General features: G+C 60.2%; 1 protein-coding gene across 18 annotated transcripts in view; it reads right to left on the bottom strand.

Annotated features, from left to right (window-relative positions):
* Window positions 1-2,076: 2,076 nt before the first annotated feature.
* BIN1 (bridging integrator 1) overlaps window positions 2,077-19,781 on the bottom strand; it is a 55,642-nt gene continuing 37,937 nt past the window's right edge. For 4 of the 18 annotated variants that reach the window (XM_078070653.1, XM_078070657.1, XM_078070656.1 and 1 more), the window contains 6 exons: window positions 17,470-17,555; window positions 17,178-17,253; window positions 15,744-15,826; window positions 12,510-12,657; window positions 11,052-11,180; window positions 7,110-7,755 (listed from right to left, as the gene is read on the bottom strand). In XM_078070653.1, the coding sequence (XP_077926779.1) occupies window positions 7,177-7,755; window positions 11,052-11,180; window positions 12,510-12,657; window positions 15,744-15,826; window positions 17,178-17,253; window positions 17,470-17,555 (1,101 nt within the window). In that variant the 3' untranslated portion in view covers window positions 7,110-7,176. Of the gene's footprint in view, window positions 2,707-4,258; window positions 4,361-4,663; window positions 4,775-5,033; window positions 5,124-6,028; window positions 6,137-7,109; window positions 7,756-11,051; window positions 11,181-12,509; window positions 12,658-15,743; window positions 15,827-17,177; window positions 17,254-17,469; window positions 17,556-19,781 lie in introns of those variants that run through there. The other 14 variants (XM_036092930.2, XM_036092934.2, XM_036092935.2 and 11 more) reach the window with 8 other exon arrangements.

The following is a 19,781-nucleotide window of genomic DNA, read 5'->3' as shown; positions in this document are numbered from 1 at the left end:
TTATGTTCCCTGGTCACACACTGACCCTCTTGAGGTGAGTGAAGTAAGGGTTTCCCAAGACTCACACACACACTCACACTCACACACACAAACACCCACTTGTAGCCTCTATCCAGTCACATTCCCTGGTCTCATGGTCCCTTCTGGAAGACACCATAATGCAGTGCACACTCACTGGTTTGAGCTCCTAGAACCCATTCCCCATCTCCTTGGAAGCCATGCCCAAATTTGCGTTCAGGAGTCCACCCTCCTCCATTTGACCCAGCCCCACCTCCGGCTCAAGGCCTTGTAACTTTGGGGCCAATCAGAAGCCCCACCCCCAGCCACAGAAACTGACTCAGCCCTGGGGACTCAGGCCAATGAGACAAAGATTTGCTGAGGGGCTTCTGGGAAGGAAGACTCGTGTCACTCTGCGGAGGTCTCCTCTGTACAGTGCAGTGCACAGACATCACACCTGAAACTGTCGGGAGCCCTGTCCAAAGATGAAGCCAATACCCAGGGAAGAGGGTGCCCAAGAGCATCATGGGAGGCCTGAGCTATAGCCCGAGTGCCCACCTACTTTAGATGCCAAGAATGCCCAGCCAAGCCTTGCTGAGCAAATGAGCCCAAGGTTTGGTCACAATGTCCCAGTTCAGACCTGGTGTTTAGGAGTGGGTGACACTAGAGGTGTGAATACTTAAATTCCCAGAGGCAGAACCACGGGTGTCAGGGCCAGGGGGACCAAGAGAAGCAATGCCAGTGTGGTCTCCAAATCCAACCAAGGATGAGGAACAAGAGGCCGGCCAGAGCTGGCCAGTGTCTGAGTCGCTGTGGAAGGGCTTGGGAGCTGGCAGGAGGGAGGGGAGACCAGGGGGAGTTCCCAGAGATGGGCTGGGGCCTTCTGAAATAGTCTGGTCACTGTTTGTGCAGAGTCTGTGGCCTTGGGCAAGGAGAGGGAGGGACCATTAGCACTGACAAGGTATGTGCTGCTCGCCTCTCTCAGACAGACACAAACCTGGTAGTGTCCCAGCTCCCAGACACTCGGCCCAGCTCAGGCTTCAGGCCAACTGCCTACCCACTTGGGCAGGGGCTACTGCACCCAGCTCCAGCAGCTATGAGCTGTTAGTGTGGGAAGAGTGGACGAATGAATGAAAAGCTAAAGCTTCCGAAACAGGGGTAACTGGAAATGAGCTCCGTGTGCCTCCCCGGGCTCACGGAAACCACGGCGGGCAGGGCCCACAGTATCGGCCACAGACAAGGCAGGGCCACGGCAGTGACTACCCTGCCACCTGAAGCAAAGCTCAGGGGTTTTACCCAAAAATAAAGCTAAGATTCTGACGTTCGTCTCCTTCACCGGCTTTTCACCACTATCCAGAGTTATGTAGAGAGAAGTCCCTTCCACCTGGAAGTCCAGCTGGTCCCTGGGCCCACGAGCACAGCTCCGGACCCGGGCCAGCCCTGTGTGTGTCACAGGCTTGCTCACAGCAGCCCAAGCTCACTGAGGAGCTGAAGAACTGGGCTGCGTGCAGTGGGGACCTTCTTGCTGGAAAGCGAGGCAGGCGGCATGAGGAGGGAGAAGCTGGGCCATCTGGGCTTGTCCTTCCTGGCGCCAGGCTCAGGCCTTCCCCCATGCACCCGAGGCCAACTGTGCAGGTTCAGAACCCTGTACCACTACTTACCAGCAAGCCACCAACCCTCCTTGGGCCTCAGTTTCTTCATCTGGGAAATGGAGTCCTGGCACCTGACCCCGGAATTCTCACACATATCAAATAATGTCACTTAGGGCGGCACCTAGCTGGCTCTTCAAGCACCTTCCCTGCCTGCCTCTCAGCCCCCATCACCTGCACCCCACCAACCACCAGTCAAAAGGCCAGGGGGCAGGGGCTGAAGCTGTCAGTGGGGCCGGAGGAACTCAAATGGAGGTGGCATGCACGCCACAGCTGGTGGGGGAACTGCGAGAATGGAGCCTCTTGACCAGCAAAACTTGCCCTGGCAGAGGGTTGGGGGAGCGGACTGTCTCGGGAGAAAATCATTGATAATCACAGTGTCATCACACTGCAGACAGAAACGGAGCGAGGACAAATAAATGGACATAGGTTTTCTGAGTGTCTTTGTCAGTTTGTTTCATTTTGTTTGGAACACTAAGATTTATTTTCAAACAGCACACAGACGGTCTGCGGGGCAGGGTCAGGCCGGGCTGATGTCTGGGCCCTGAGGTCTCTGGAGAGACCCAACCCCACCCACAGCAGCTGCCAGGAAAAAGAGGACCCTTGCCCAGGCTGCTCGGCCGAAGCTTCAGGCAAGCGTGGTGGCTCGGCAGCCCCCAGGCCCCGCCCTGCGGCCAGGCACACATGCGGGCGCAGTTGGGGGGGCGGCCGGGAACTAACTAGGGGACACAGCAGCTTCAGGAACACTGGTGATTCCACTGGACTTGCCGAAAACAGGCTCTTTGGAAAACAACCTAATCTTTGGGAGAATACCTCTTGGCTTAGGTCTCTCCTCTCAATTTCCCTTTGCTTTTCAAAAGTTTAAAAACAAAATCAAAAAAAAAAAAAAAAAAACACACACATTTTTCGGGAAAAGGTGTTCTTCACACGCCCAGAGAGCCACACCAGCCGCTCACTGAACCCGCTCGGTGAAGTTCTCGGGGAAGACGCCCCGGCATTTCTCCAGCTCCTTGTGCTGGTTCCAGTCACTCTCCTTCACGCCCATGAGCCAGCCTTCATCCTGAGAGTGAAACGGAGCACCCAGGTCACACGGGGTTGGGGACAGAGGGCACTCAAACCCTGCAGGGCATGGATCTCACTGGAGATCTGCTGGGAGGATGTCCCCTCCTTCTTCCTGATCATTTCTTCCAGCCTATCATACCCACCTGAAAGAATGCCTCCTCCAGGCAGCATTCCCTGCTACCCTAGACCCAATCCTACCCAAGCTAGGAGCCATCTGCCCTTTAGCAGGTGGCTTTAACTCTGGCATTCGGGCGAGTCCTCCTCTCTCTAGAAAGGCAGCCTGATCGCTGCACTGGTCTGAATGTGTCTAAACGCCCTCAATCCCAGGCCAAGGAGTTTCCCACTGTCTGGTACCCACAGAGCACACATTTGCTTTCATATTGACCCCTCACAGGACCACCTACCCAAGCCCTGACAAGTTCCCTAGCCCCAGACCCTGATCCCTGGGCCTGTAGGGGCCATCCATCCCTGCCCAGGGTGGAGGCCATCACTGACCATGCTAAGCCTGGGATCTCCCTAGGTCTTCATTATGTCATTGCCTGTCACAGAGCCTATGCATGTCCTCTCTGACCCATGTCCACCCACCTACATGACCCCCACTGTGGGCCGGGAGCCAGGATTCTGCTTCTTAAAATCCCACCCAGTCCAGGGCTGGCCCAGGGAGGACATGAGTGGAGACCCCGGGGGTTGAGGGGAATTGGCAGATTTAGCACTGGGCCCAGGAAATCCTTGTTACTCAAACCTCCCAGCCCTTGTGGCCTCAGTCAGTACCTGCTGCCCTCAAGTCCCAGCTCACTGAACACCCACAGTGAGGCTCCTGCTGAGAAGCCACAGCGACCCGAAGCAAGCAGCCTGTCCGAATTTAGGAGGGAGTCCCTGCTCTGTGCCAGCCCCAGTCTCCACCAGGAGCTCACTCTGAGATTGACTAACAAGGAGAAGCCACAGCAGAGGGAGGGTCTGGGAGGTATCTGGCCTGGGAAACAGTTGGGGACACAGCTGGGGCTGTTCAGGAGTCCTGCAGGAAACCACACACTGCCCCTGTGGGCAGGGGGCAAGGCCAGCCTGGAGGAGGCAGCCCAACGTGGGGATGCCGAGCGGGCACCTCACCAGCTCACTGCCGGGCAGGAGGGCTCAGTGAGAGGTGTCTCAGGGATCCTGTCCTAGGAAGGGAAGGAGGCCTTGAGGGGTAGGGGAGGAGGAGGGGAGAAAGACACCTAGATGCAAAAAACTGAGAGAAAGGCAGAGCCAAGGAAGGAGGAAGCAAGAAGAAGGAAAGCTGACAGTCCGAAGAGACGGACAGAGGGTCCACGGAGACGGGCGGGGGAGGCAGACAGACCCAGGGAAATGTGACAGCACGGGAGAAGGGGCCAAAGGGAAAGGAGAGAGATGGGGGAGAGGCGAAGGGAGGGGAAAATGAGTAAGGGGAGAAGAGAAAAGGAAAGAGGAGGAGGAGGGGTGAGCCGCCACGTGCTGGGCCTGTGGGTCTGCAGCTGGTCGGTCTCTGCTGCCCCCTGCTGGCCACTCCCGCCCCAGCCGGCCGGGGCCCTCACCTGCTCCTCCGGGTTCTGGAAGGGGATCACCAGCACCACGTCACCAGCCTTCAGCTGCAGCTCGTCCGTGTCAGTGGCCACGTAGTCGTGCTGGGCCTGTACCTGCAGAGGTTGGGCGAGAGCTCAACACCCCTTTCCTCCGAGGCCTTTGGTCCCACCTGCAACCTAGCGCGGTGCACCAGGCCTCGTGGTGGCTTCAGTGTGCCCTGGAAACATGGTGACCGGGAGCATGCAAAAGCCGCAGGACCAGGGCTCAAGATACCACCTCGACGACTGGGTAGCAGGGGTAGTGGGAGCAGGGGGACTTTGGGCACACCCACATAGCCTCCCAGCTCAGTGTCCTCATCTGTAAAAGGGCACTGTCGGGTCAGATGGAGGCTGTGGGGTCAGCTGGCCTGGGCTTACCTTGAACATGAACCCCGGGGGCAGGTCCAAGCGTCCCCCCCCGCTGCCACCCTCCACGGTGCCGTTCACAGTTGCTGAGAAGGTCTCTACCACCACCGCAGGGAGAGAGCTCTGGGGGGGGAGGGGAGGAAGCACAGTCAACATGTGGGGAGCTGGTCGCGGGAGGTCAGGGGCCACAGGGGCAAGGGAAGGGGAGGGTCTCTGTGACTGATGCCAGACCGGTCTGCCTCCGGGTTCCTCGACAGGAACTGTGACCTGGACCAGCACAGAGCAAGGAGCACAGGCAAGACACGGGGCTGGGGAGCCACGAGCGGGAGGGTAGGTGGACAGCAGGAAATAAAAGACAGGGCCTTGGTCCCTGTCATCTTACGGAGGCCGCTTCACTTGCTGCTGTCTCCCCGGGCTCTTGGGCTCCAGCCGCAGGGTGGGTCCCACCCGCCACCTCCGAGGCCTCCGCTGGCTGCAACATAAATGCCAGCATGGGGTCAGACACAGGACAGACGCTGTAACCAGGACAAGGAAAGGGGCCATGGAGGGCAGCACCCCAAGTGGTGTCTAGAGCTCGTCAGTGCCTCTGTGCGGTACAGGGAGCCCCTGGAGGAAAGGCCAGGTCCCTGCCGTGGGAAGCAGCTGGAGAAGGTGCTGGCAGCACAGAGATGCCAAGTGATGGGCCGCACAGGCCCCTGGATGCCACCAAGACCCCCCCTCACAGGCCCTGCCCTCTATGCCCAAGACCTGGCCAAGCCTCAGCTTCTTCCCACCTGACTGGCCTGGTGGCTGAGCCAGCAGCAAGCACCTGTCCCAGCCCAAACAACGCAGGGCAGGCCAAGCAGCCCTTGCCTGGCCCCAGACACCGGCTCCCCGAGGAGGGGCAGCACCGTGCTGGGCACCATGGTGGGGGCCCGGCCAAGGCAGAGTGGACACTGCCCAGCCTCCGTCAGGCTGACCTGGGCCAACACTCACACTCAGCCACTTCCGAGTTCTGGGATCAATCACTCAAGCTTCCTAGCCCCCACTTCCTCATCTGTAAAAGGAGGAAATGTCTAGGTTAGGGTGCAAATTAAATGAGAGAATCCTGGGAAGTGCCTGCTATAAATCAGTGGATGCTCTGACCACTCCTCCCTCTCTCTGCGGAAGGCCTGAGCTGGGAGGCTGGGGCTGGCGAGGAGGAGAAGGGCCCATGTGGCCTGAATCACTGCAAGCAGGAGTGACAGGCCCCATCCTGGGGCCTCTTGGCTCATGGCCCTGGCCTCACCCTCAGGCCCACAGTGGCCTTGTCCATCCTGTGCCCCTCCTCCAGGCTCTTCCTCACAGCTACACCCCCAGAGACTGGGGACAGGTGGGGGCTGGCAGGTGGACACTTACTTGGGCAGGCCCCGGCTCGGCCGTCTGGCTGGGCCAGGCCACAGCAAAGGTGCCCTCGGCAGTGCTGGGCTCCCTGGAAGGCAGGCTGCCAGCTGGACTCTCTGTGGGCTAGTGACGGGCCACCAGGGAGAACAGGGTGGGAAGGGTGGGAGACCAGGGAGGAGAGGGTGTTGGGCAAGGGCACGAGACAAGAGAAGAGAGTCGTGAGCAGCCCAGTGTTGGCAGAAGGGAGACTGGGTACCTGCGGCAGGCAGCCTGGCCCAACGGGGGGCAGACATGGAACCCCTAAAGGGAAAACCACTCCCACCTCCTTGCTCCTAGCACTGCCAAGGGGATGAGCAGGTGCAAATGAGCTGCACACAGCTCAGCACCCACCCAAATCCACTCATCAGGATGGCTGCCCGCACCAGGCTCACTCTGGCCTCCTCCAGAGCAAGGCTATCCGGAGCCTTCAAGCTCCTGGGAGAATATGCTACCAGCACTCCCACACCAGCTGCTCCTGCTCCTGCAGAAGCTGCATCGTGGCTGCTGATGAAGTCCCATGCCCCCCTGAGCCTCATGCCCGAGCCACCCAGTGAGGATGACACCGGCCCAGCAGGACGGCTCACATAAGGACACCTGGCCTCACCCTGCTTCTCCTGCGTCTCAAGCCACCCTCCTTCTCTCCCCTGTCCCAACAGCTCCCTGACGCTGCTGCCCTGTAGGGCCCCCACAGACAGACAACTCCTCAAGGACAAAGACCTGCCACCCCAAGGCCCCCCTCACGGGCCTCAGCCCAGCATGAGGGCACCACATCTATCCCAGGCGACCACTCACAGACCCTGACTACTGAGCCGAACCACAGAGGACCCTCTTCTCTGGCTAAACTGAGGAGCCCCTTCCCCATGGGGTCTGGCTGAGGGGCAGTTTCTCCGCAGACAGGAAGCAGTGATGGCCGGCTCCCTGTGCACACGAGCACCGGCCCCTGCGTGCCCGTGCATGCACCTGTGAACGGGCTAGGTGCAGGACCGGGCAGGGTGGGCTGGGCGCACACGGAGGAGCAGCTCCCCCCGGGGGTGGGCACAGAGCAAACACGGCTTACCTCCCAGAGGTCCCATGGAATTGACTAAGCGCAGCAGAGAGGGAGAAGGACAGAGTTAGTACAGAGATTAGTGATGGGGGGTGGGCAAGCAGTCCCCAGTGACCCCCCACCCCAGGTCCTTAGAGTCCAGCAGGCACAGGGCAGCACGGAGCCAGGCTCCAAGGTCTCCAGAGAGCCAAGTCCTGGACGCCTGCCAGGGGGCTGAGACCCCAGGCCAGGCAGTGCCCAGACACGGAGCTGCTGCCAGGAGACGGGCAGGATGCTGACAGGGGCCATAAGTTACCAAGTGAGTGTTCAGCTGACCCTCCTTCTGAGGGTCGTCCCCCTGACCTGTGTCTGCCCTTCCCGTCCTCATGTTCAGGGCTGGAGGAGGTGACAAGAGCTGGGGGCCAGGGGAAGGGCAGTGAGTGGGAGGAGAGCCTGTTGACCCTAGACCCCAAAGGCCTGCCTCAGATGGGCACACGTGGCCAGACATGAGCCCATGACCCGGTGCCCCAGAGACCCATGGGCCCGCAGGTGCCGGTGGACTCAGACCAACCTGACCAGAGGGCGTGGGCGCCTTCACAGGGCTCGCCACAGGCGGGAGGGGGTCAAAGTCCAGGTCCAGCAGACTGGCCTGCTCCGAGAAAGGCCCCGGGGCCTCAAACTTGGCAGCGTGGCAGAGGAGGACGGCAGTTAGTGACAGGCCAGGAGCATTCCGCAGGGTGCCCACGGCAGGCGCACACGCTCACAGACACGTCCGCCTCACACACAAAGGAGCACTGCCCAGGCACAAGCCTGGCATAAGCTCCTCACACACAAAGACGGCACCCGCCACCCACCTCAGACACCAGCAACAGACCCAGCGGGCAACAGCCACCAGCCCAGCACCACCCCCGGCTCTGCCGTCAGTCTCCGTCCCCAGGCCGAGACCGTCTCCCGGGGCCTGCTCCTCCTCCCTGCCCCCCCACCCCGCGCCCACGGGCTCTCCCAGCGTCCCCACCCGCCCTCCCCAGAAGCAGTACAGTCCACCACCCCGGGCTGGACAAGACCACACACGCTCCCTCTAACTGAGAGGGCCCCTAGGACAGGCATTGGCCTCCCCTCGCTGCCCCAGACAGACAGGTCACCTGTGGTGACCCCATCCAGCAGCCAGCCCCACAGAGTGAGGACAGGGCTGAGCCCTGAGCACACCGCCTAGGAGCCCGATCTTAAGTGCGGGTTCCCCAACACTGGGGGCACCTGTGCTCAACCTGCAGGTGCTACCCCCAGCCACGCCCAGAGATTCCCATTCAGCGGGCCTGAGCGCAGCCCAGGAAAATGCTTGTAACAGCCATGGCCCCAGGAGACTGTGTTCACACTGTGAGAAGCCAGCCCCACGGTAAGCTGGGCAGGATGATCGAGGGAGAGCTGCTCTTGAGGAGGATGGGCTGGGTCAGCACCAGCTCAGAGGACACACTGTCCTCTAGGGAGGCGGGGCCTGCTCAGTGGCACCTCCAGCTCATACACAGGGTTTCCCTTTGGGGGCCAGGGAGCACTTTGCCCGAGAGAAAAGGGCCCTGGCTTGGCCCTGGGTCCTCCTGCCCTACTTCATGTGGTGCTAGGAGGGCCATAGCCCCAACAGCCCAGGCCAGCCCAGCTTCCCACGTCTACTCGCTCTTGATGGTGCCCAGTGCTGACAGGAGCACCCTCCCCACCTGTGTCCACCTGAGGTCTTCTAGCAAGAAGGACCCAAGGTTTGGGTCCTGGAGAGACAGTCTCCCCAGGAAGGCCTTTACAGCTGAGCTGTGGCCCAGCAGGAGAGACCCAAGACTCTCAGTTCTGAGAACACAAGGCACCAGCTGTCCCACAGCTCGGAGGACCAGGCATCCAGTCTGGGCCAAGCTACAGACCTCAGAGGGCCCAGGCCGAGTGGTCTCACTTCCTGGACATGGGTCCCCACCCCCAAGCCCCTGCCCTAGGCTCACCCCCAGCCACTAACTTTCCTTAGGTTGGTCCCTGTCTAATGAGCCAGGCACGGGGCTGCGGCGGGGAGGGGGGCGGTCACTGCTCTGTCCCCATAACCCTGCCCTCTCTGAGCGAGGGAGTGCTCAAGACTCCATGAGTGCATGGCTTTTAGGTGCCCTCCCGCCGGCTGGCAGCAGCAGTTCCCTCCGCCAGTAGCCCCACCACCAGCCCCTTGTCAGAAGTCCATCAAGCCCTGACAGCTGCCCTCTCATGCTCCAAGGGGACAGCGCCACCCGGCCAAAGGGCAGACCACGTCCTCCCGCCCTGCCGCCCAGCCGGCCAGCCTCCCCACCACGCAGGATCAGAACTGTCCTTCGGGGCAGGGATGCAGGCTACTCACCTGAGCCCTGAAGAGCAGCCCTGTTAGCACGGCATCACGGACAGCCCACCCCAGCCCCGGGCAGCAGCACCCACAGTGGACACGTCCCACCCTCGGGGCAGAGACCTGGCCCCCCGGAGTGGGCAGACGGGGTGGCAAGGCAGGCATGCAGCAAGCACGAGCACGGAGAGGCCGACACGCTCGGTGCAGGCAGTCTGGCTGCAGGGCAGACCCGTGGGTTCCTCACCTGTTAAATGGGGCAACAACCCCTCCCGGAGCATAGTTGAAACCCAACAAGGTCACGTAGGCCAGTGGCTGGCGCCATTCCCTACTTAGTGTTTACCAGCGCTCTGCGTCCCCGTCTCCCTCGTGTGCACGGCCAGGGTGGAGACATACTCCAGCTGGAGAGCGTTCCAGCAGCACGCCACCCCAGACGCCGTGCCACCGGGTTTCCTCACCGCTCAGGAGCACCCCTGGACCAGCCTTGGCCACCTTCTACAGAGAGGAGCTCCCCTGCCTCCCAGGGCCCTGAGCCAGGGGGTCACCCACCTGCCCACCAGCCACCCTGTGGTGAAAGCTCCTACTTCTAACTTGGAGTCCTCCTGCTGGGGCTTGAGGCCTACTCGCCCCAGGCCCCTCCTAGCAGAGACCACTGTCCTCAGGTCCCAACTGCCTCTCCCTCCGACTTGGACCCTCTGGCCCTGCCCCTCCCCTCCAGGCCTCTGAGCTCGGGCAAAGGAGCCTTAAGGGGGCAGAGCCCAGAGGCCCTGGGCAGAGCAACTCTACGGCAGTGCTCCAGAGCAGGGGGCGGCCACAGCCTGGGACGAGCCAGCCTGCACCACAAGTGAGGCCCCTAGTGGGAAGGGCCCTGGCTGCAAGGCTTGGAGACGTGGCTTGGAGGGGTGAGCACAGTGTGGCCTCTGTAAGCTGATCTGACAGTGTGCAGCCTGCTCCCGTGCCACCACGGGGACCTTCCTGCTCAGCCCTCCTTCTGTCCATCTGTGGGCAGGCATGACAGAGCTTCTCCGGGCACTAACAAGCAGCAGCCCTGCTCTGTGACCCAAGCACGGTCCCAGCACCAAAGCCAGTCAGCAGCTCTGGGAGCTCAAGTCTAGATGCCTTGGCCGGACATTCCAGAGTCTTCCCAACTATGTTCCCACTGCCTCCTCTTACCGCCCCACTGCAGCACTCTGCAGACACACCGAACTCCCAGAAGTCACCCCTCCTGGCCTATACACATGCTGCCATCTCTGGCTAAAGCGATGCGTCTGCTTGCAGCCACCTGGCAAATGTCGCCTGCTCCAGGAAGCCTTCCCTGACTGGCGCGAGTCCTCCCCCACTTCCCGCTCTCCCCTTCGGCCATCGCATCAGTGGAGGTACGAGGCCGCTACTGAGCTGACCGGCTCCACAACAACCACCCACCCGTGTCCCTGCGTCTGGCCACAGTACATGCTCAGAGATGGATGAGGGAGGATGGATGGAGGGATGGATGAATGAGCAAGGGGGAGGCTCTGGGCCAACCTCTAGGGCCAGATTCTGGCTCTTGAGGCAGAGGCGCAGGGCATGGGATGAAGGAAGAAGGCCATGCACACCCCGAGAGAGCAAGAGAGAGCTGGGCCGCGGTGGCCGCGGCTGACCTGGGAGGGGGTGGTCACGCTGATCTCAGGGACAAACGTGTCATCAAACAGGCTGAGGATCTGCTCTGGCTTGACCTCCTTGGACGGGGTGTGTTTGGGAGGCGGAGGGACTGGTGGCCCTTTCCGGAGCTGTGGGTCGGCGGGTGAGGGGCCGCACAGGGAGGCCCAGCGGAGCGTGGGGGTGGGGCAGACAGACAGACAGAGACAAAGCCACGGTTAGTCACACCCTAGGCCGTGGCTGCACCCAGGCAACTGAAGAAGATGAAGCAAGAAGAATCACTGCTGCCCAAGGCACAGACACCAGGACTACAGGACCACCCCCAGAGGGAGACTGAGGCAGGAGGCCCAGAAATGCTGTGCGGAGAGACAGAGGATGAGGGGAGGGGACAGAAGGGGGAGAATTGAAAAGAGAAAGACAGGGAGAGGACAGAAAAGAAGAGGAGAAAAAAGGAAGAGCATGCCGGCCGCCCAGGGGCCGCTGGAGGAGGTCTGGGCTGACCCCCAGCTGGGTGAGACACTGCAGAGAGAAGCCGTAGCTGAGAAACAGCTTCCCTCCCAGCCTGGGCTCTGCCCTCCCGGGACCCTCCCTGCACCTCCAGCTGGAGGAACTCTGGCTCGCCTGTCACCTGGGGGGGCCAGCACAGAGCCGGAGCCAGTGCCCGGCGTGGGCCCGGGCAGGACGGCCACACGCCTGTCCACTTGGGGGGCCTCAGGCAGGTCAGGAAACCCCCCAAGCCTGGGTTTCCTCAGATGTCGAGCTGGGGTGGGCATCCGCCTCCCAGAGTGGTTGTGAGGATTTAATGTATGACAGTGTAGAAAGTGCTAGCACAGTGTCGGCCCGGAGAAAGTGCTATTCAAGTGTGGACTCTCGTCACACTCTTCACATCGTTATCCGAATCAGCTGCGGGACGGGCGACAGCCCGCCACCAAGAGGGCTGCTGCCGGGAGCGGAAGGCTGGGGGAAGGCGGACAGCTCAGACAGAGCCGCAGGCCAGCTCCCGGGGACGTGGCAGAAACCTGGAGAAGCCGGCGGGGGTGCGGGCCGGGCTTCGGGGGGCTTCCAGAAGCTCAGGGCCTGTCCCCTTGGCTACTTCATACTCCCCTCACTGCGCCCTTTCCCTTGCTGACCCTGGAAAGGTCCTGCATGGCCCACGCCAAGGGAGACGGTGCGGAGGAGGGAAAGCAGCCACCTCTGCAGGTCTGGATGCCCCCGGGGCTAAAGGCCCCGGAGCCTGAACCGAAAGGAAAGGAAGATGGAGGAAGTCAACAGCCCCGAGGGCCAGGGAGAAAGGGAAGGAGAGGGTGCTGCGGGGAGTAGAGGGAGAGACACAGTCACAGGTCTCAAGGCAGAGTCACTGAGGGGAACCCAGGCCGGAGTTGGGGACGGAAGACTGGGAAGCAGGGGCACACGGGTAATGCAGGAGGAAGAGGAGGGCGGGGAGCGGACATGGTGCCTACCTGAGATGGGGACTTGGGGAGGGAGGCCCCGGCTGTGGCCGAGCTAGGCGGCTCAGGCTCATGGTTGACTCTGATCTCTGGGGTGGCGGCAGGGGAGCCATCTGGCGGAGGCGAAGGGCTCTTGTTCCCTTTTGCAGGGGCGTTGTCACTGTGGAGGTAAGACCAGAGAGGAAGCCCGATGGAGGGAGGTCACCGCTTACAAGAGGGAATGTACGAACCCACAGGTGTGCATGGGATGGGATGTGTGCCCCAGAATCCCTGTGTGAAAATGCGTGTCCATGTGTGTATGAGCGTGTGTCCATCAACGTGTGGAAAGGAGGGGGTGTGTGTGTCCACATAGGTTTGCTGCGAAAATGTGATGTCCATGTGTGCATGAGTGGATGTCCCCGTGCTTACATGTGAGAAATGCACGTGCACGTGTATCAGAATGGGGGGGAATGAAGGGGCGTGGGCACAGGGCCTGCCTTGGAGACAGTGACAGCCCCAGGCGGAACTCCAAGCTGGAGGTCTTCGATCCCCAGGGAAGCCACCCCACAGGCCGTTGCCAGGCTCCACCAGGGAGCCCAGCTCCACAGCACAAGAAAGCCAAACATCCTAGAGGCAAATGAGTCTCATCCCACACGTCACGTCACGCAGCAGCCCCTGTGCCCAGGCTGGGCCCCACTCCTCAGCCAGCCCCCAAATGCCTCGTCCGGCCCCCCTGCCTGTCCACCCACTCACACCAAGACACCAACCACTGCCCCGCTCCCAGGGTCCCCACTCCCCACCCACACCACAGTCACCAGCTCCACACCTTTGCTCCCACAGACCCTTTGGGGGAAAACAAAAGAAGCCAACCAGAGACCACAGGGAGAATGGCTGCTGGGGATGAGGAGGGGAGGTCTCCCAGCCATATGGCTCAGTATAGAATAGAGAACAAGGGCAAACAGTGTGCATAACCAGCCACTTGGGTGCGAGGGGGCAGGAAATAAAAACGTGTATTTGTTCTTGCATCAGGAAACTCTAGAACGGCGCTGACGAAGACTAGCCACTGGCCACAGGCAGCTGTTTGAATTTATATTTAAATTAAGTGAAATTAAAAGTTCAGCTGCTCAGTCACACTGGCCACATTTCAGGTGCTCACCAGCCTCCTGAGGCGAATGTCAGACAGGGCAGCTCTGGAAGGCTACAAAGAAGCTAGCGACCACATCACCAGGGGGGCGTTTAGATGATGGGACAGGCGACAGGCGTGTGAGGGACATCGTGGTCCCTCCTCATCTCTAGTGAATTTGTGTTTCACGGGAATGTATTTGCCTCCTTAAAGCACATATAGAAACATAGTATACACACACACACACACACACACACACACAATTTTTAAAAACCAGCACTGTGCTACCAGAGCCCTTCCCCTGAGCCTCGCCAGGCCTCCTTTCTGGCCACATTCCCCGTTAGCCTCCTGGTCTGGGCCACAGCCAGGAGGACACGCTGTGGTACAGAGAAGAATACACTCAGCTGAGCTCAGGCCATCTGCCCCCTCATTCCCACCTGACAGCCCCTGAGCCCTCTGCCCCCCACAACACACACAGGACACAGCGCAGCCCCGCCGCCCTGCCGGCCCCTCCCACCAGCATCCCTGCCCACAGCACCACACACAGGAAGACAGGTTAGGGGTTAGTGGCACCTCCCAGAGCAGGGCGCTAGGCGCATGCACGGGGGCCGGCCGGCCAGGGTGCTGGCCTCAGACACCCCCACAAGGCAGCACTCGGTGCTGGTACCTGTTCTTCTTTCTGAGCAGCCGGGAGAGCAGTTTAGTTTTCTTTCTGTGGGAACGGACGGGACGCGGAGGCCTTCATTTTGGGCACGAATCAGGTCTGATTTGAGGCTGGCCTGTTCCTTTCCCTCATCAGCAACCCCTCTGCTCTGAGGAGTGCCACAGGGCGAAGCCTCCCCTAATACTCAAAGGCCATGCAGAGGGCCTGACCTTGCTCTCAGAGCCCCATTGCCCAGTCCTGAGGACCCCACTGGCCTCGGCCCTGGGATGGAGCTGAAAAAAGGAGCAAAAGGAGCAGGCCCAAAAACGGGCCTGATGAGCTGGGGAGACTGCCGGCCACCCACCCTGCCTGTGGCTCGGCACACAGGGGCTCTGGGGGCCCGCAGTGCCAGGAGGGAGCAGTGGGGGGCAGCTGGCTGGCGTGGGGCCTGGGAAAGGGGGCAACCAGGCCGCAAAATGGGCCACAGTGGTGTAAAGGAGGTTCACAAAGTTCCACTTCCCTCCCTGTCGGCTCAGACCAGACTTCTCCCCCAGGAAGTGTGCATCCGGCAGCTGCACCGCCCAGGTGGGGGGGCTCACCGCCCCCCTCACCCGTCCTGACCCTCCCACCATTTCCCAGAGGCCTTTCCTCCCTGCAGGGACCTGGGAATGGCCTTCTGGCCTTTATTCCCCACCCCCGCCTGCCCCCTGTGCACTCCTTGCCTCAGGGCCCCCTGCGGGCCCCTTTCTCTCAGCCGCACATATTCAGTCTTATTTTCGGGGAGAAGAGGAGCAGCAACATTCACTGAATACCTTCTCAGTCCTAGATGACACCCCAGTTACCCCGGGCACAGATACACTCAGCAGTTTTACAGCGAGGAAAGCGAGGGCCGTCCATGCTCTCCACACTGTGCTGCCACAGGTTCAAGCCAGGAAGGAAGGGAGATCCCAGACTCGCTATTGTTTCCCCTGAGCCACAGCCAGAGGGCAAGGCACGTTCCCCCCCCCCCCCCCCCCCCCCCCCCCCCGCCCTCGCGGTTTCCCCTCAGGAAGCAGGAATCTCCTTGCAGCTGGAGGGGCCCTGCGAGGCCAGGCCAGGCCAAAGACAGGAACCAGGATGCTTTTGTGGGCGTGCAGAATGCCAGCTTCCAGGGACTGGGGCTTTCCCAGGAGCAGGAGAGGGGAAAGGAGGAAGGCTCACCTCCCAGGGGCCTCTGCCACCAGCACTGAACCATTTAGTTCCTGGGTCCCTGCTGCTCCGGCCCCCTGCTGGGGGAGCCGGGCCCAGGCTCAGGTGATACGCAGACGGCCCAGGAGTGCTCCTTCCCTGATGGACACACCAGAGGAAACCGGGGTGCCCTACCCTGCTCCCCCGAGCACAGAGAGGCCAAACCCCAGCGGCGGCGGGGCATGCGAGCCTCGCCCTGGCCTGGCAGGAATGAGGGACCCCGGGACACCTCCCCCCAGCCACCTACAGCCAGAGGGCAGTGGGTGTCACACACCTGGGCTGGGCCTTGACTGTGAAGGTGTTGCTTCCGTGCTGCTTCTCCAGGCTGACCAGCACATCGTTGAGGTTCTGGTTGAGCTGCAGGATGATCGGCAAGTAGGCGGGGAGCGCCTCTGGGGCCACCAAACAGCCCCACTCTCCCCAGTAACATCCCTGCTTCTCTCCGTCCCCTAGCCCCTTCCTTGCACCCTTGTCCCCTGCCAGGAATAATCTTTCCTTACCACCTGAGTGGGAACTGGGAACTGCACACCAAACCCAGAAAAACAAAGCGGAAAGATGGAGGAAATGGGCTACACTGCTAATCGTTACTGTTTTGGAGGACTATCTTTTCCTTTCTTTCTACTTATAGAAATTTCCTAAAATGCCTCACACCGCTTATACTCTTTTTAAATTTTTTTAATTGTTTCTGCAAACTAACTGTTGATTCTAATTGTTAAGCGCATTTTGCCAAGATGTTTTCAGGCCACATTACTACTGCCAGAGATTTCACCAAAAGCACCAAGGCAAGACAAGAGGTTTACCTCATGTACATAGGACATTCTCATTACTGAGAAAATTTCCCTCTTTTGCTTTGGCCACCAGAAGCTCAGAACTGAATTTTCTTCCTACTTTACATAAATGTTTCCTTCCCCGCAAACACCTCTTTCTGTTTGCTTGGATTTTTTTTTTTTTTTTAATTTTTCATTAAGTTGTCTCAAATCTTTAAAGGGAGGAAGGAAAAGAAAGGGAAGACCAAAAAGGCAGGAAACCGTAGTCAGGGTGGTGACTCAGGGCAGGCCCCAAGCTGCTTTTCCTCCTCCCGCCCTGGGCCTGGAATCCACTACCATCACTTTGTTCCTCTGGGGCCAAGAGACAGAGGAGTTTCTCCAACTCTGCTTTGCAAGTTTAACTGCCAGTTAAGTTAAAATTAAAATAACACAACATAGGAATTTGAGCTAATCAGACCCCTTCTTACACCAGATTCTGGCAGATAAAGCAGACATGTTTCAATGTCTTAAGAAACATGAGAGAAAAATTGAGAAAATTCCAGTATTTTATTGATTATTTGCCTACGAACTGGGAAAGGGTGCCACCATTCTCTGACCTGGAGCTCCCTGGGCCAACACTGACAGCTCCAGAGGGGCCGGCTCTGTCCAGGCAGGAGGACTGAACTGGGGGCAGAAAGGGGGCAGGGGCCGGGCCTATGGGTCCTGCTCACAGCCTCCCCAGCACTCCCACTGGGGCTAGACACTCTAGAATGGAGAGCTCCTGGAGGGCAGGGCAAGGTGGCACCTCCCCAGGGCCCAGAGGCGGCACTGTGGTCACTCGCGTGTACCAAACCCCAAGTGGAAAGAGGGAGCTTGGCCGGCCCGTTGCATGCCTCTGCCCTGGCCCTTGGCAGCAGAGCACGGCCCAAGGCCTCAGGCCCCCAGGAGTCACCAGTACCTACCTTACTCATCTCCTTGTGGAAGTTCTCCTCCAGGCCCGCAATGCTCTGAAACGTGTTCACATAAAAACCTACACGGCTGAGGGAGGGAGGGAGGGAAGGGAAAGGGCAAAGTGAACACACGGATCAGTGCAGATGGCCCAGGAGAGCCACACACGCACTGATACCCCTCCAACCCTCCCCAGAGACACAAACCGTGGGAGGGCCTGGGGCCCAGCGGACAGACACAGGAAGACACCTGGGGCAGCCCCGGGAGGGAAGCCAAGGCTCAGCCCCATGACCTCCCGGCACTCACCTGTTCCACAGGGACGGCAGCTCTTCCTGCAGATCCACGTTCATCTCCTCAAACACTTTCTGGGCTTTGATGAGCTCCTCCTCTGCCTGAGGGGCAGGACTGGTTATTCCCCTCTGCTGGGCCTCTGTCCCAGCCAGCCCAGGCCAGGCCAAGCCCACCCCCCAAGACCTGCTCCCCCTAACCTCCCACCCAGTGCACTGGGACCAGGGCTCTGGGCAAGATGGGGGTGAACCAGATGAGGACACTCAGGGGGCCTTCCCCATGCAGCTCCTTGGGACCTGCAGCTAGGTCTGTAGGGTCTGCTCCAGGAAGGGGAAAGCAGGGCAGCCGTGGCTGGAGGGAAAAGCCCCCTATCAGGCCCAGGTGGGCCAGGAGGGAGATGATGGGTGAGCAGGGCACAACAAGAAGGCTTGAGACAAGGGGCCCAGGAGCTGGGGCCCAGGAAGGAGGCAGGGGCAGACCCCAGACCCAGCAGGGACTCTGCCCACTTACATGTGAACCCCTCTCAGGCTAAGCATCAGCCTGCTGCCCAGCCCCCTCAGCCTTGCCCTGCTGTCCCTGCTTGAGTATCCCTTTCTCAAAGCGGGTCCTACTCAGCCTCAGCCACCTCCCTGTAGGATGTGGCAGCAGTATTTCCCATGCCTAGCCCTCTCTCCTCGGTGACCTGTCCCCACCAGCCAGAGGCCAGAGACAGGAGCTCAGGCACATCCAGGAAAGACAGGGGAAAGATGGGGGAGAGGGCAGGGCCAAGGGAGGGGGGCGCTAGGCTGCTGGGCAGGATGCCTGTGCTCACCCACGAAGCCCTCACCCTACCCAGGCACGCCCAGTGCCTTCCGGGCCTGCTCACACCCACCAGCAGGTGGCGCTAAGGCCCCATCCCACAACGGAAGACCGTAGGGAACAGGGCAGCAGGCTGCGGCCGAGGCAAGGGTAGGGGTGAGTCACAGACCCTGGGCAGAGAAGGGGCTCTACTAGCTCATTTGGAGGGCGCTGCTGGAAACAGTGACTCAGTTGGGTGACTTGGATTCAGGGTCTGAATCACAACCCAGGAACGTGGCAGGCCCCTCCCCGGAGAACACTTCCCACCAGCATCCTTACATTCTCAGGCCTTTTGGCAAAGGCTGCCAACTGGCCAGAATGCCAGACTGCCACAAAGCACACGATTTCCCCAGCCCACCCAGCCGTCCCATCCAGCTTCAGGCACCAGGTCAGCCCCAGTCAGCCTGTACCTCGGCCAGCCCAGCCTCGGTGGTGGGGGTGGGGCTGGAGGAGAGAGAGGGGCCACCTTGCTCCTGACTACAATTACCTTCACGCTGTCAGAACTTGCTAGAATGAACATAACCTCCATGCCTAACTTTTTAAAATCTAATTTAAAAATTAAAGGTAGAGTAGAAAAAAAAAAAGAAAGAAAGAAAAGAAATGTCTGTTTGAACATGCATGCCTTGGGCAGCTCCTGCAGAGGATCAGATCCAGCAGGCCCTCCCTGCCTTACCCCACTGGGCATCCCAGCACCCGAGTGGAGGCCACTAACGTGAGTCTCTACAACCCACAGAATGAGAGACTTTCACCACAGGTCTAACCATGAGTGCTGACACTGTCACACACCCAACTGCCGAGGGTCTGGCTCAAGGCCCATGTTCCCCAGCTCCCATGCCCCCCAGACACCAGCTCAACATCAGCCACTACCCCACAATGCTGGTCCTAACTCCTCAATGAACATCCGTGACAATGACACGCAGCTCATTGCCGTAGGCCGAGCCCTAGTCACACGCCCAGCAGTGCTGCAAAGAACAGGGTGGCTCTGTTTTAATGTTCCTGGAACTCAGGGCCTGTGTCTGTTATTCCCTTTGGGTCCCATTCCTCATATTCTGGCTGTTTCAGAAACACTTGGGGTGGCAGGAAGTGGGGGGAAAGCTGTCCATTGTTGGGCAGGCTTTGCAGCCCCAGTGGCTCGGCTAGATGCTGACGGACACACAGAGCAGGCCAAAACAGTCCCGCTTACCAGGCTGCAGGCACCAGGGTCCTGCAGGCAGGTTTGAGGGGACTGTGGCCGGTGCAGACAGCAGCTCAGAACGAGCCCACAGGATATGTGGTGCTGGTCAGCTTGGGGGAGCACAGCTTTACCAGGTCACATTCCCTCCCCAAAGTCAAGTCAGCCAGCAGGGCAGTCCCAAGACCCCAGTGCCCCAGCTCACAGCCAGCCAGCTGCCCATGGGAACTCAGAAGGCTCCCCAGCTTCCAGCCAGGCATAAGGCAGGGTGGGGGCAGAAAGAGGATATGCTCAAATAAAAATTGCATCCAAATGGGAAAGC

The sequence above is a fragment of the Halichoerus grypus genome, chromosome 4, assembly GCF_964656455.1.
Source record: "Halichoerus grypus chromosome 4, mHalGry1.hap1.1, whole genome shotgun sequence".
In the NCBI taxonomy this organism is placed as follows: Eukaryota; Metazoa; Chordata; class Mammalia; order Carnivora; family Phocidae; genus Halichoerus; species Halichoerus grypus.
Note: the sequence above shows the minus strand (reverse complement) of the source record. Positions and strands in the feature narration are given on the sequence as shown.